The sequence below is a fragment of the Desmodus rotundus genome, chromosome 8 (genome assembly GCF_022682495.2).
Source record: "Desmodus rotundus isolate HL8 chromosome 8, HLdesRot8A.1, whole genome shotgun sequence".
Classification (NCBI taxonomy): Eukaryota; Metazoa; Chordata; class Mammalia; order Chiroptera; family Phyllostomidae; genus Desmodus; species Desmodus rotundus.
In genome coordinates, this window is record NC_071394.1 from 15,080,915 (window position 1) to 15,096,764 (window position 15,850).

Consider the following 15,850-nt stretch of genomic DNA (forward strand, 5'->3'; position numbering starts at 1 on the left):
TGTCTGTAGGTGCAGTGTTGTCGTACGAGCCTCCTCATCTTGTTTAACTGAAATTTTGCACCCATGAATTAGTAACTCCCCGTATCCCTTCCCCCAGCCCCTGACCACCATCTTTCTGCTCTTTAATTCTGTGAGTCTGACTCTTTTAGATACCTCGTGAAAGTGGAATCCTGCAGTATTTGTCTTTCTGTGACTGGTTTGTGTTATTCAGCATAATATACTCAAGGTTCCTCTATGTTGTCCCATATCGTGGAATGGAGACTTAATGTTGTTCAAACATCAATATCACCCAAAGCAATCTACAGGGTCAGTGGAATCCTCATCAAAATGCCAGTGGCAGTTTTTACAGAAATAGAAAAAACAGTTCCAAAATTCATGTGGAGCCACAAAAGACCCCAAACAGCCTAATCAATCTTGAGAAAGAAGAACAAAGCTGGAGGCATCATACTTCCTGCTTTCAAAATCATTACAAAGCTACAGACATCAAAAGAGTATGGTACTGGCATAAAGACAGCCATGCAAACCAATGGACTAGATAGAATACGGAGCTCAGAAATAAATCCAAATAACTGTGGTGAACTAATCTTTGACAAGGGTGTTTAATTAAAGTTTGAACTTCTCGAGGGCTGCCTGGGGAGGAGATACAGTTCCCAGAGAGACACCCAAGTACAGCAACAGTTAGTCACGAAGGATTTCCCTATAGCCCCTTTGTGTAATAATATTCAAGTTCTATATGAATTACCATGCTCCTTTCTCTAAAATTACAGAATATTTAAATGCTTTTCTTTCATGGCATTCTGTACTTTATCTTGAACTGCCACAGATATTTGTAGAATCATTTCTTTTAATGTCCTTGCTCTTTTTGATATCCAGAAAATTGAGTTTCTGACTGCTGTTGATTCTACTTTGGTGCTGCTTAGCCAGTGGGCTGGCTGGATGGCAAAGTGAGGCAGCACTCTCCCCGAAGTAGCTGATGAGATAGTTCTCAGTGACAGGGCTAGGGATTAGGCAAGCCACGCTGTGTCCAGCGCCCAGAGCACACCTTCTGTCTGGTCCTCTGTGACCTGAGTGCCCCTGGGACCTCCGGGACGAAAGAGGCATTCAAGGTCCAGGAGCGAGCGTCCTTCCAGCCCAGAGCCGGTGTGCACCTAAAACCTTTACTCCCGAAAGGCCAGCCCACAGTGATGAACGTGGCTCTCTCCATGGTGCCTTTTCCCGTTTATGACTTTGACAGATAATGCATGTTTAGTAAAGGAAATTTGGGAAATAAAGGGAATACGAAACACAAGCCATAACTTCTCCATTTACGCACCAATGTTCCCATGAGTTCGATGTAAATAAGTTGGGAGTCTGTCTTTGACGCAGAGAACACTGTGGGACACTTCTTTGTGGTTGTCCGTTTTCTACCTTTTCACCAAAGTTGATGCCTATTCACTTTCTGAAGCAACTTCTTGGCTTGACCCCGAAGATTGTGTTTTTCGTTACGTGCCCACCCACGCTTGCTGGTATTCTCCTTGCTCACGTGCGTTCTGACTTTGCACAGCTGTCTCCCTGTGGAACAGCGGCTGCACTGTCGTTGACTGTGGTTTTAGAGAGCTGGCGACGGGCCCAAATGTCTGCTCTGGGGAATGTTTTTGTTATGTTACAATTTTTCGTTTCCTGTTTTAGAACAGCTTGGATGTTTTTATTTGCATATGTTCTCGTCATCATGTCACCAAGAGAGCTCAGTGTGTATTTCTACATCTATTTTGGTAGATCTCATGAGTTTTGTTACCATCCACGACCTCTTATTAAGACTTTGGGTTCTGCAGCTTCCAAAACAATCTGGCCAAATTAGAATTAATTTATCGCTTTTCCATACCAGCCCCTCAGGACAAGCAAATTAATAACCAACAGTCAAATGCCATTAAAACTTAGAACTGGGTCTTTTCAATCAATCGGAATTACCCTCCAGGACCCTTTGCAGGGCGATGTCAGACACTTGGGTCGTGCACACAAAGAAGGCGAATATATATTCCACCTGATGTAAGAACATAAAGACGCGGCTTCTGAAAGATAGGGGCGTGTAGTGGCCGGGTAATCCGTGATATCCCCTCTCTCCTTTCATAACCACAGCCCATCCCATTTTCTGGAGACCACAGAGCGATAGCTCTTGGCATGTTTCTAACGGAGTGGTTCCTCACGACCATGATGAAACAGTGACATCAAGCTCCATGACTCTTAAAAATGCCGCTGACACTTAGAAGAGAGCGTGATGATGAAAACTGAGCAGGGTAGTTTTTTCTGGTCTTTCTTTGGCACTCTAAGTAACTTCTCAGTGAGTAAATAAAAATAAATTTGCTTCGACCTGCTTAGGGTTCGTGATATGAATGGTCTGTCCCCCTTCTCCAAGGGTATTTTCCTTCCATGCACACACTCTGGAGCCCAGATTTACTATCTGCTTTTGGATGTGGCCAAGGCAAGACAGCTTGTCCTTCTGTTCTTCTTATGGAGCAGTTTTTTACTGCTCCTCTTAAAAGCAATGCTGCCACCTTCCCCTCCAGTGGAAATTCAGAGGGAGTCTTAGTCACAATGCCGTGGGTAACTTATTAAAGCCACAAACAGCATTCTTTCATCAGCCGAGCCCCGGGTGTCTGTCCGAGTAGTTACGGGAAGCAAGCATGCAGAAAGAGGTGAGCACAAAAGGGCACCTGCTAATAAGCACAAGGAGTTGCCCCTAAGAGGGTAGAGTCTGTAAATGAGAGATCTTGCGCTATAAGTAAAGATAGGAAGCAAGCCCAGGAAACTCACCAGAAACCCAGAGTGTACACTTCAGAGCTCCAGACCCAAGCCAGTTCACATGCACACGTGAAGCCGTTGGTCCAGCCTTAAATATCATCACCCTTATGCCAATAATGGTAACATCGGTAGTAATAATTGCTACTCTAATTAAGCCCTTAGTGTTCTAGGCACCGTGCTAAGTAAGCACTTCTCCGATCCTGTTACAGCCTTCCGATATTAGTACTATAGCCCCATTTTAGAAATGAGGAAATGGAATCTTTGAGAGATCAAGTAACTTGTCCAAGGAATTGCTTCTAGTAAATGGAGAAGCCAAGAATCCCCCCTTGTTTTGTCTAAATCATGTGTCTTGTGCTTAACCATTAGCTACTCTGCTAATAAAAATAATGATATCCCTTTTGTGGCTTCACATGGCCATGTCCAAGTCAGCTCTTATTTTTTTAAGTGACTACTATAGAAAGGCCACTTTACTGCCTTAAAATGTGTAGCGATATGGATAGGACATAGAGCTGCCTTTAAAATTATGTAGTGTGGTAGAGAGCAGCTATGACTACACCTATTCAAGGTTGGAAAGATCGCGTTAGATTGGGGTAAGTGCCGGAGACAAAAGGAGAGGGCTCTGGGGGGCAGAAGAGCTCTCAGGTGAGGTAGGAGGTATGTGCACATAGAATCGACTAACCAGGGCTTCCGATTCCTTGAGAGGCTCAGAGGCATTCCATGAAAAGCCCTTGAGTAGGTAACTTGTAGTCCCTGGCATGGCATGTCTTAAAAGCGCTTTGGCGGGGATGATGTCTTTCAGCCTTTCCCCGAGGCCTGTAGCTCCTTCTCTGTAAAATGTGGTTGTCCATGTGCAAGATCAAGGATTTGTGGGGCTCCGAGGAGAAAATGGCAATTGCTACTATAGGAACACCCTAAACAACTGATGACCTGCTTCGGAACCTTAGAGGTGATCTCCGACTTTCATTCATTAAAGGTCATTAAAATGGATGCCCAATAAGTGCTGTTTTGTACCTGACACCTCTGAAAGGCATTTTAACTGAGAGGTTGGTGATTTTTAGTAGATCTGTATGCTAGAAGCCAAGTGCCGTAAAGAACAAAAGCCCAAGTGGGTTATTTTGATGCAATGGCATGTCATTGTTGTCCTGTTATAGTTACGATGTGTTCCCCTTGTGTTCCAGATTCCTTCTACAATCAGGTCTATTCATCAGGATAAAATCCTAGCACTTAGACAGCAGACACAATTCTTGTGGGAGGCTTATTTTTCTTCAGTTGAGAAGATTGTATTAACTACACTAGAGGTAAGTGGGACCACTTGGCCCTCTGTTGAATAATGGTCTTTTATACGCTTCTCTTGGCCTTCTGTTTGCTGGTGGTGATGTGTATTTGGTCAAACGGGGCAAAACCGAATTTTCTGTGCATTGGATAGGACAGTTAACTTTTTTTTTCACCTGCTCTGCCATGCCCAAGCAAGTAAGTCCATTTCTGACAAACTCAGGGGAAAGCTGACAGGAGGAGAAACTACATGATGGGCTCTGGCTTAGGTCATTTCGGGGATATGTGGCTGATGACTGTCCTGTCGCTCATACTTAACAGCATCTGTGGAAGACATGTAGTAACCAAGTAGGGGAAATTTTCTACCACAGTAAACATATGAACCACTCTCTGACCACCTCTAGTACAAAGGCATCGGGGCACAGCAGAACTAGTTCTCAAGACATATACAAGCCCCCCAGCATCGATGCTGCAAGGATGTGTTAAGAAGGAAGTCGGGATTACACCCGTCTGGTTCAGAAAGTGTTAAACTTGATGAAATCAGCCAATCTTGTAGGCAGATGGGTGCCCACTTTCAAGCTGCTTTTTTTAAGGCTGGAGGGAAAAAGGACAGGGAAGCATGGAGAGGATTAGAACCTTTGGAAATAGAGCAGAGAGCGATGGCCTGAGGCTACACCAAAGTGGCACAAAGAGCTAAGAAAAGATTTAGGCAACTGCACACTCCTGAGTCAGAGGCATGTAGGCGGGAGAGCAGGGGTACTCCAGTGAGGCTCGGTATGCAGTGACTCCGAGGCGGTGGCATCTGGGGCCTCCCTTTCGGAGTATTTCCTTTGGAGCACACGCTGAGAAGTCTGGTCACCCTGTTTTGCCCATACCACTACTTTCTTGCCATCCTGAGTATCAGAGCCACTGCTGGTCCTGCCCCAGGCACAGTGGGGCATTTACTTACCTGCCCTGAGCCTAGCCTGGGCTCCTGCTCTCGCCTGGGGGCATGCTTGGTCCTCTCATGAATGGCGCACCTGTTTTTTCCTTCCTGAAACTAGGTGAAACAGGCTGTTTAGGGCCCAGGCTCACCCCATTAAAGGAACAGTGGGGACAGAATGGCTTCAGAAGCCTTCCTCATTGCAAATAACATCTCCTGTACCTCCGAAGCACTCCCTTCAATTAAACTGATTGAGTCTGCTGTTCATAGCAGCAGATTTGAACATGTAATAGATGCTACTTTTCTTTTCTTGGTCCTGCCCTCTTTAGAAGACCTTTCCTAGGCCCTTCTTAAGGAAAGTTGAATCTCATTTTCTTCTTTATCTTTTTAGACTAGTAGTGCTTTCTTATCAAAGAAGCACATGCTTATTTTAGAAAATAATGGAAAATACTTACAGAATAAAATAACCTACCCATGCAAAATCACTATTGACACATACAGATAAATACATATGTTAGTTCTTTTCTATGCCAATGTATAAATATGTTGTCATTTTTAATTTGAAAAGGAGTCTTCTGTACTTTATATATTTTCAGCTTAAAAATGTACTGTTAATATTTTCTCATGTTCTTAGATTTTTATGTAATTATTTTAATGACTATAATACTCCATTCATGATATCACTTAATTTCTTTAATGAATATCCAATTTGAACCCATTACAATTGTTTTTGACTTTTTATTATTATTATATACACCATTAAAGCAAATAGCCATAGTGCAAAATTTCTGGGCAGGTTTGAAATTACTTCCTTAGGAAAAGTTCCTTGAATTCAAAGACTTGGTTCAAAGACTATGACAAATGTTATGATTTCTAAAGTGAGTTGTCAATTTTTCTGTAATAGAATCAAGCTAATTATATTCCCTCCAGCAAATATGAGCAGACCTGTTTTGAGTTCAGTTTTTTTTTCACTTTCACCAATATTGGGCACTATATCTTTAAAAATGATATATTATTATTTGCTTAATTTACATTTCTTAGGATATTAGTAAGAATGAATATTTTTATATACTTCTTGGTCAGGAAACTCATAAAGAAAGAAATAGAAATGGCCACAAAGTTGTCCCACTTTTTCTCATTAATTTTTAAGACCTTATTATGTTAAAAAGTATTAACCCTTTGCCTCTTGTTGCAAATATCTTTCCCTAATTCCTTTCTATTTTGTTTATGATTGGGCAATCTTTCTATTTGTTATGGTTAAAAAGAACTTTTCAACCACAATTCTATTTTTATATACACATATTTACTTATATTTTTCTAGTACTTTCATAATTAATTTTTTTACATTGAGCTCTTTAACCCAATTTGCTTTTACGTATGATCTGTGTTGGAAAAAAAAACTTTTTTTTTTTTTTTTACAAATTATTGTGTAGTTGTCTCGATATATTTCATTGGTGTTCTCACATGCCACTCTTATGCCTCTTTGGGTCTGTTTCTAGCCTTTTAGTTTAGCCTTATTAGTCGTCCATTCTCAAACACCCAGGCCACATGGCCTCATTTTTTATTTTTTACTCTGTGTGCCGTCCTTTGCTGCAAGCCTGCATTTATTTAACCACTTTGTTATTGTTGACAATTAAGGTTGTTTCTAATTATTTATTTTTATAGGCATAGATACAAACCCTTTATTCAAACATTGACTTTCTATATGTGTCTTAGACTACACCTCTATTTCTCTAGTATGGAGTCCAGTGAGATTACTCAACCAAAGAGTCTAGGCATTTTGGAGGCTCATGCTATGTACTGGCAAATTATTCTTCGGAAAGGCTGTATCAGCCTAGACTCTCACAAGCTGTCCGGGGGAGACACTCTCTTACTGCGAGCTTGTCAGCCTTAAGGATCATAATTAAAACACACACATACACAACTTCCCTAATTTTCCAGATGAAAGATGGTATCTCATTAATTACGTTGCTTTTCAGTATGGTTTATTGCGTAGATCTGGTCTTGTGCCTATTAAGTTAGCAGTGCTCAATTATCCTGTAATAACAGTTGGATGTGTTACATTCATCAGAATAGGAACTTAAGTCAAGCTGTTATCATCTCTGTGCCCGGAAATGCTTTCTTCCCCTTGGATTTAAGCCGTGTAGTTCTTTAGCCGCACAGTTGTTTTGAAAACACTACAAACCATATACTTCATTCAAATGTATAGCAACTGTCAAATCCCCTTATATAGTGTCAAGATCAGGTTGGAACAATCTGACTTCTTAACTGAATTGCATGAGAGATACCATCTAGTTTCGCTTTTTAATTCAGAACTCAGATAACCCAGACATCCAATGTAAATAGAAAAACAGAGGCTGGCAGAAAGTGCCATCCACATACAAATAAACAAAGCCAATCTGTTTGTGAGAATGTTCTAACTAATTCATAACGATACTACCCACTTGGCTTAGAAGGTAGATAATACAAGTCCTTTAGTCCCGGTTGGAGCTCCAAAGGTCGGAGGATAAATCAGAGTTACCCACAGACAACAGAGATTTGAGGGCCCATTGCTTCAGGTGGTTCTGCACTCAGAGACTTCCCTCCTTGCCTTCTGTATTCTAGGCCATGAGAAAGGGATTACTTAGGTTTGGAGATTATGAGCCTTAAAGTTGTAGGTAGTACTTAGACACTATTGAAAACAGCACACGCCTCATTCTCTTCTCAGTGCCAGGGTCATGGTGTTGGTGCATTCTATTGTGCTGCTCTCTGTCATCTTTAGGACTCAACTAGCATAGTGTTGCCAGTGTGACTGAAGTTTCCTTATTCTGCATCTTGCAGTTAAAGAGCTATTTAATAAGAGCTAAGCCCTTTGGAGCTTAGTCCTTTTGTGTGTGCAAATTGACAAGTAATGATGGAACAATAATAAAATGCTGTCGAGACAGTGCTCCTTCCTGAATTCCATTATGTGTGAGAATGCTGTACTGTAGTAACCCGGCACAGGGGATTGAACCACAGGAGCCCAGTCAGAATCAGGGTGAGCGAAAAAAAAAAAAGTGCATGAGATTGTAATAATATGTGAAACCAGCTAACGTTAGCTTGGAAAGCACATTTTTAGTGGAGTTTTATGAAGTCTTCATTCTTTACTTTTCGGTTATCTAACCATGTGCATTTAAACCACAGTCTTGCTGATGCTATTGTACCGTGAAATCTTAAAATCAATGAGATAATGGAAATAGAAAATTGCTTTGGCTTGGAGTGAGGGGACATATGGTGGCATTGTGTGTGTTAGGTAACACTGCGTTGGTCAAGAGACCACGTCAGAGCCACACGGAATGACTGTCACCTAAAAGATGGCACAGAAAAAAGAAAAATAAGGAGGCTGTCATTCTTCCCTTTGAAGTCACATAAATAGGAAACTATTCTTATCGAGGGTGCTATTTGGGACTATAATAATAAAAATACTGTGTTATGTGTGTATATGTTTGTGTGTATGTGTGTGTTGATTTTTTTTTAATAGTCACAGTTCTGTCAAACCTCTAAAGGTAATGTCTCCTTTCCCAGCAATAGACATGGGCCCCAAGTGCTCTGAAAGGATTCTGGGAGCTGTCCAGTGTGGTGACAGGGAGAATAGGACATTAGGAGAGGGACAAAATGACCTTTCTATTTAGTGAAATGAGAGCCATAGTCTTTCAAACTTTTGAGAAGGCATTGACATAAACTTTTTAGAAAGGCATTTGGCAGGAAAATGAACAGCCTTAAAAGTGTTCATACTCTTTGACAAAATCTTAAAGAATCAGTCCTAGATGTGGAAAAATGTAATTCATAAATGTGTTCATTGCATAGAAAAATTTGTACTCTTGTTGGTCATTTAAAAGAAGTAGACCGTGAATACTATTAGTAATATGGAAAGATGTCTATGATACATAATGTCTGTGATATTATAGCTGTGTAAAAATGGAAAAATCTGTGCCTTGAAAATGAACAAATTAATGCTTTTGCCATTAGTTTTATTACTGGCAAAAGCAACCCAAGTCTTAAGTGTTAAAGCTTACACTACTCTTCCTAACAATCCTGAGAGGTTGTTATAGTTACTGTGATATTTTATTGTTTATTACAAATGAGGAAAGTGAGGCATAAAGGCGGCCAGTTGCTCGAGCCAGTTTAAACTGAGCATTTCACATCTTCGCTGATATCTTCCTGTTAAGATCCATTTGAAGAGACTATCATATGCTTATTGGTATTTCAGAAGTGCTGTAACACATTATTATATCCTCGAATTAAAAAGATAACAATGTTGTGATACTCAACCAAAAACAGTCTCTGACAGTGGGAAGCAAACCAGCCAGAGACCTGCAGTGGGTCCCACGTCTGCGTTCCACGTCCTTTCGCGTGGAGGTCAGATGTATGATGCCGTCTGGTGTCACTTTACTCTGTGTCTTGATACCAGACTTGTTTCAGTGACCACGTGCTGCAAGGTACATAAATTTGGAAAGCAAAAAAAACCACAGAGGAATGAAAAACTATAAGAGAAATTAAATAGATAGTGGATTTGGATGAATCATTTTAAAAAACAAACCGGAATACATGGTGTACAAAGTGAAATTGGTAGCCACATAAAAACCCTTTGCAACCATAACATTTTTTCATAATTAATGCGTAACAACAGCATTGTAACCTGTCTCTGCTATACCACAAAGAGGAAACATTAATATTTTAGCTAGATTCCTGAGATCTTCACCATGTTACAAACCTATACCCAGCCATATAAAACTAGCCATTTTGATCTGGGGGAAAGACAAAATGCAGAAATTTTCTCTTTGCTCCTTCTTTTTTCTTTCTGATTAAGAAATATAAACAGGATAAGGTTTGCAAAGATAAATGCAGCTCACTTTATGGCTTGTCCAGTCACCGTGCGGGACGAGATGAGGGTGTTAATAACCTTAGCAAATAACAAAACTGCATTTAAAATGGTCCGTACTTAAAATCGCATTGCATAAAATGAGGAGCTGGAAAATGATGATTTAGGTTTTAAATCTCTTGAGACATATGACAGGCTTTCTTTTTTTAAGGAGAAAAAAAAAACATTGCTGAAAACATGAAATTCTGTATCAAGTTAATTATTTGCCAAATCATATCTTAATGAGTAGTTGGTATAATTACAAGAGTTTGAAAGTCACAGAGAGAAATCCGTAAAGTGGATTAATCACATTCGCCTGACAAATGATCCAGGATGGGAGAATGCCTGGCTCTGAGTGTAGAATTTAATGATCTGCAAGGTCCCAGAGTCCAGAGAAACTAATGAACTAGCTTGCTTATTATTAGTCTTCATATGCCATGGCTCTTGTCGTATTCTGTAGGATGTTTTAAATAATTCTTACCTCGCTACTTTTTGAGACGCAATTCAAGAAAACTTCAGCTAACCCACCCTCCAAAGTCCAACAGTTGACTTCTAAAGGAAAACGAAATAGGACAAGGACATGTATCTGCCTCCTGAATTAAAGCCACAGATCAAAGCCGCTGCAGCTCCTGGAATGGGCCACACCTTCCATATGCCTTTAGCCTGGTCTTCACAGGGTCTGGGTTGACACCTCTGTGCATGAGGCCACATCTGCCTGGTGTCGATGCAGACCCACTGTTACATGCTCATCTGTCCAGGAAACCATTCCACACACTTGAAATGAGCGTGGACGTGACTTCTTATTACAGAAAGACAAGGTGGTATGGCTGGTTAACCTGGAGTTTAGTCAGGAAAGTTGGTCAGCCATATTTCATCTTTCTCTTTCTTCCATTGCTCTGTCCTCTCTTTGTGTTCAGACACAATGATCGGCGGAGAATTGGTGGGCTGCGGGGTTGGGGGGTGCGTGGTCACTACTCTGAGTGTCTTCACCCCTCCAGTAGGACGGCACACAGTCCCTATCAGATGCCCTGTCATCACAGTGTGCTATGTTTCCGCGTTCCAGATTATTCAAGACAGAATATTCAAGCACATATCACGTAACAGTTTAATATGGAACAAACATCCTGGAGGATTGTTCGTACTACCGCAGTATTCATCTTATCTGGGAGACTTTCCTTACTACTATGCTAATTTAGGTAAGTGTGTTCCTTCCAGGGCACTCACTGCCCTTGCGTAGCCTCCGGATGCCCGGAATCAAAGCCCCTCGACTTTTCTATTCTGGGTCCGGGTCTCTCTGACAGCCCGCATTGGAAATTGCCGACCGAGCCCCGTCATAAAGGGTGTATCAAGGTCAAGAATTATAAATCCTGCAGAGTGTTGCAAGTGAAAAAAAAAATTTGAAAATGCCTTTCTTATCTGAGCAGCTATGCTTTACATTCAGTAGAGTCAATTCTTGTTGAGAAATAGGCTCCCTGTTTTGAACATGGCAATGGATTAGCTGTAATTTTAAGTCTCATATATAAAATGGAGCTAGAAAACCTCACCCTAATATTTTTTTCACAATCCCAACTTCTCTATCTCATACCAAAGGAAAACTGAATTAATAAAGGGAAGGGAGAAAGATTTAAGAATATACGACAAGGGAGATATGTATCACTCATTCAACATTTATTATGCTCCTTTTATATGCTACGTTAATGCAATGCCAGGTGATGGAAGTAAAAAGTCAAATGAGACACAACATCTGCTCTCGGGCAGATTTGAGTTTAATACTAATGGGGCAAAAGGAAATGGGTAGAGGGACAAAGGTCTCCAAAATGCTACTGTGATTGCCATAGATATTTTTGTACTTGGGGCCACAGTTGCTCTGGTATAAAATCTTGGACATTCCCTACCATTCACAGTTCCAAATTTGAGAACCCTGGGATAGGAAAGCACCTTTCAAGTTGATGGAGCAAAGAGATTCTTAGATTTTCCTACCCAATGCCGATATTCTCTCATAACTCCCTCACCCTCTTTTGAGTTGTATATATTTAGCTGATAAGAAGTAACCTAAAAATCCGTGGCCTGGGGTAGCAACCAGTGACAAAGAACCCTTTCATCCAATCCAACTGTGTCATGGAGACTATATCAAAATCAGTGACTGGTCTACTGGGTAGCAATAAATTTCTGTATATTTCTTATGGAGCATTAATATCTTCATTTAGACTTAGCACATTAGAAGTGTATAAATGATGCTCCTTAATCTATTAGGAAAAAAATCAAAAAGCAGTGACTTGCCCTCACTGTTAAAAAGCAAACCCCTCCGTCATCTTTATTCTTCTTACGTGACAAAATCTTAAATGTGTATCTTGATAGTGGGAAAGTTAGCTTCTTTCTAACATGCAATTGAAGTGCTAATTGTATTATATAATTTGCTCTACAAACATTCATATAATCCTTTAATGTACATAATCTGATTCTTTATCCCATCAGTATCATCTTAAAACTTAAATGTCCGCACTCTTTTGTTCACATGCAAACTACTAAAATGAGAAATCAGTGGGTCTAAACAGTGATGTTTCAAAATTTTGTTTAGCCCTGGCTGGTGTGGTTCAGTGGATTAAGGTGGACTGGGAAGCAAAGGGTAGCTGGTTCGATTCCCAGTCAGGGCACATGCCTGGGTTGTGGGCCAGGTCCCCAGTAGGGGGTGCATGAGAGGCACGTACACATTAATGTTTCTTTCCCTCTCTTTCTCCCTCCCTTCCCCTCTCTCTAAAAATAAATAAAACCTTTAAAAATATACAATACTTTTTAAACTGGTTTCCAATTTCATAGTGAGTTCTTACGGGAATACCTGTGCCGGGAGAGGCCATCTGACTTTCTCTTTGGTGACAGCTTTGCGCAGTTATGCTACTTTTCTGTCTCAGGCTTCCCCGCGCACAGTTGGCCAAGGTCTGGGTCACATACTTCTTCTGTCCCCTATGTTGCTGCTGCATAGACAGGGTTCTTACTAGTGTAGAGGCTTCCACTCCAGAACGATGAGCATGGTGATGGTGGTGATGACCGCAGCTACCAAAGACTGACCACTTCTCTTTGCTAGGTCCTGTTCTAAGCACCCTGTATGCGTTCGCTCACTTAATTGAATTCTCATAAAAGCCCCATATGGTTGCTACTATTATTATCAATTCCGTTTCACAGCTGTGGAAGCATGGAGGGTTAAGTAATTTTTCCAAGATCCCACCACCGGTAAGTGATTAAAAAAAAAAAAGTGGCGTCCAAACCTTAGTCAGGCTCTGGATGCTGTTCTTTTAATTTTTACCACTTGCTAGTTATTATTAACTACGTAATTAAGAGTAAGACATATGCAAATACCCTGGGTGAGAGCACCTTTGCTTAAACCCGTATTAAGATGTAAGTGACTAGGGTAGACCCTTTATGAGTTGAGAGTGGTGGGTGTGTGTGTGTTTAATTAGACTTTGGGTGCCTGCAAAGCGGAAGGAAGATCAAAGATGCATCCCCAAGGGAGGAAAGGGATATCAAAGGAAAAATCTGGAAATGGTCATTGAGCTGCAAATTTTCCAGGACTCTAGACTCAGGCAGCAGTTAACCAGCAGCTTTTCACCTTGTTTTTGTTCTGTCAGGACCTAGGAGGCGAAGCAAAAATATGCTAGAAGGAAACATTAGTTCCAGGGTGAGGCAGCGGAGCAAAGACCAGTAATTTTCTCAGTCTCGTTTTTAGCGCTTCATTAGGCTGCTCTCCCTTTTCTGTTTCAGGTTTAAAGCCCCCCTCCAAATTCACTGCAGTCATCCATGCAGTGACGCCCCTCGTCTCTCAGTCCCAGCCAGTGTTGAAACTTCTCATGGCCGCAGCCAAATCCCAGTATTGTGCCCAGGTGAGTGGGGGTTAACCTGCCTGCTTCTGCTTAGTGGTCTAGAGATACCCACCCCTCACCTGCTGCTACACACGTTGATCCCTGGGACTCATTAAACATTGTGGCTCGTGTCCTGTTCCTCCCGTTTCATTTGTCATGCCTTGTTATGTCCTTTTCATCAACTTAGAGGTGCTTGGGAGTGAAATGTGGCACCGGTAATGGGTGGATGGAGAAGAGATCTTTGCACTGGGGTCGGGTTAAAAATATATATATATCACAACATATTTTTAAAAGAGTATATAAGAACGGTATTTTGTTTTTAAATGTCAGAGTGATAAAGTAATATCAGAAGTGCCACTGGGCCCTGGCTGGCGTGGCTCGGTGGATTGAGTGCCGGCCTGTGAACCAAAATGTCATGTGGCTGGTTGGATTCTCAGTCAGGGCACATGCCTGGGTTGTGGGCCAGGTCCCCAGCTGGGGGCGCACAAGAGGCAACCAGTCAATGTATATCTTGCACACTGATGTTTCCCTCCCTCTCTTTCTCCCTCCCGTCCCCTCTCTCTAAAAGTAAATAAATAAAAACTTAATAAAAAGAAAGAAAAAGAAGTACTACTGGGACGACCCAGAAAATTAAGTTTTAACAGAAGAGACAGACTTGTTGCTGTCAGGAGACATCAACTTTCCTGCCACTGAGGTCATGACCAGTGACTTTGGGGATAGAAGATTAAACTGGTACTGACAACATTTTGCAAATCAGTCTCTCTCCCATATGCTGTTATTAACAGTGGTTTTTCTGATTTGCAAATTAGCTTATAGTTGAAGGTTTACAAATGAGGAAAGAAATAATTTTCAAGTATACAATTTTGAATGAAACACTTTGATCGGAACTAATAAAGGCACATAAAATTAGCAGCCATTCTGGAGAATAGAAAGCATGAGCTCATGGTAGTTCTGTATTGAATAGTTTTATTTCTCCCATATGGCCTGATGTAGTGCCGGTTCATAGCATATGTTCAGTATAAATTTTTATTCAATCTGGTCAGTGTTGTTATCTCACTCACCTCTCATAAGATACCAGAATTTAGAAAATCAATTTAAAAACAGATACATTTAAAAAAATTAAAAAACCAAGAGCTGCGTATTCAAATTAAAAAAAAAATCACTTTATTAAGATCCAGCAACTCTAAAATTACTTGTTTTCCTCCTCCTTTCTCCAACCACCTTGACGGAAATTTTTTTTATGTTAATCTTTTTGTCCTCTCTTTCGTTGTTAAAATGATCAGGTTTGGAAGGTTGTGTGGGAGTGGACTCACTTTAAAATGAGTTGTGGCCCTGGCTGATGTGGCCCTGATTGAGCGCCAGCCTGCGAACTCAAAGGTTGCTGGTTTGACTCCTGGGCAAGGCACCGTGGCTGGGTTGCGGGCCAGGTTCGCAGTTCAGAGTGTGTGAGAGGCAGCTGATTGACGTTTCTCTTGCACATCTATGTTTCTCTCCCTCTCTTTCTTCCTCCCTTCCCCACTCTCTGAAAAATAAATAAAATCTTAAAAAAAAATAAAGTCCATTTTGATGTCTGCTGTTCTGCCTTGCTTGGATGTCTACCTTCTCTCTCTGTCCCATCCCTGTCCCTGTCCCTCTATGAAAAGAAACATTGGGCTGGAGGCCTCTATAAGTCCAGCCATACCAAGCCATCTAATGGTTCCCTATTCCTTTCAGATCATAGTTCTGTGGAATTGTGACAAACCCCTACCAGCCAAACACCGCTGGCCTGCCACTGCTGTGCCTGTCTTTGTCATTGAAGGAGAAAGCAAGGTAGGACTGGAAGGGGACCTAAATTGGAACCACCACAGAATCTGCATTTCTCCATGGGGTACTTTGGATGTGGGCCTTGAATGTTTTGCCCCTCCTCCTGGCCCTGGACTCTTTTTCTAAAACTGTACCTGGCTCTGAACGTCCTCAGCTTTGACAGTCATAGGCTTTCAAATTAGTGAATCCTAGGTCCCTAATACTAACTCTTTGATTTGTGACCCTGTACATGCTTTTTTTTAGCTTCCTCATCTACGAAATGGAAATAACAACACATACCTCATAGGCTTGCTGTTAGGACTGAGTGAATTTGGGGCCAGGCAGTAGTAATCCATCTGTACG

The 15,850-nt window shown here is 41.2% G+C and overlaps 1 protein-coding gene across 1 annotated transcript in view; it reads left to right on the plus strand.

The window, feature by feature from the left end:
• Positions 1 to 15,850, plus strand: part of EXT1 (exostosin glycosyltransferase 1) — a 262,939-nt gene that overhangs the window by 232,977 nt on the left and 14,112 nt on the right. Inside the window, exons 4-7 of the mRNA XM_024572023.3 lie at positions 3,957 to 4,076; positions 10,915 to 11,047; positions 13,608 to 13,726; positions 15,419 to 15,514. Coding sequence (XP_024427791.1) covers positions 3,957 to 4,076; positions 10,915 to 11,047; positions 13,608 to 13,726; positions 15,419 to 15,514 — 468 coding nt within the window. The remainder of the gene's footprint in view (positions 1 to 3,956; positions 4,077 to 10,914; positions 11,048 to 13,607; positions 13,727 to 15,418; positions 15,515 to 15,850) is intronic.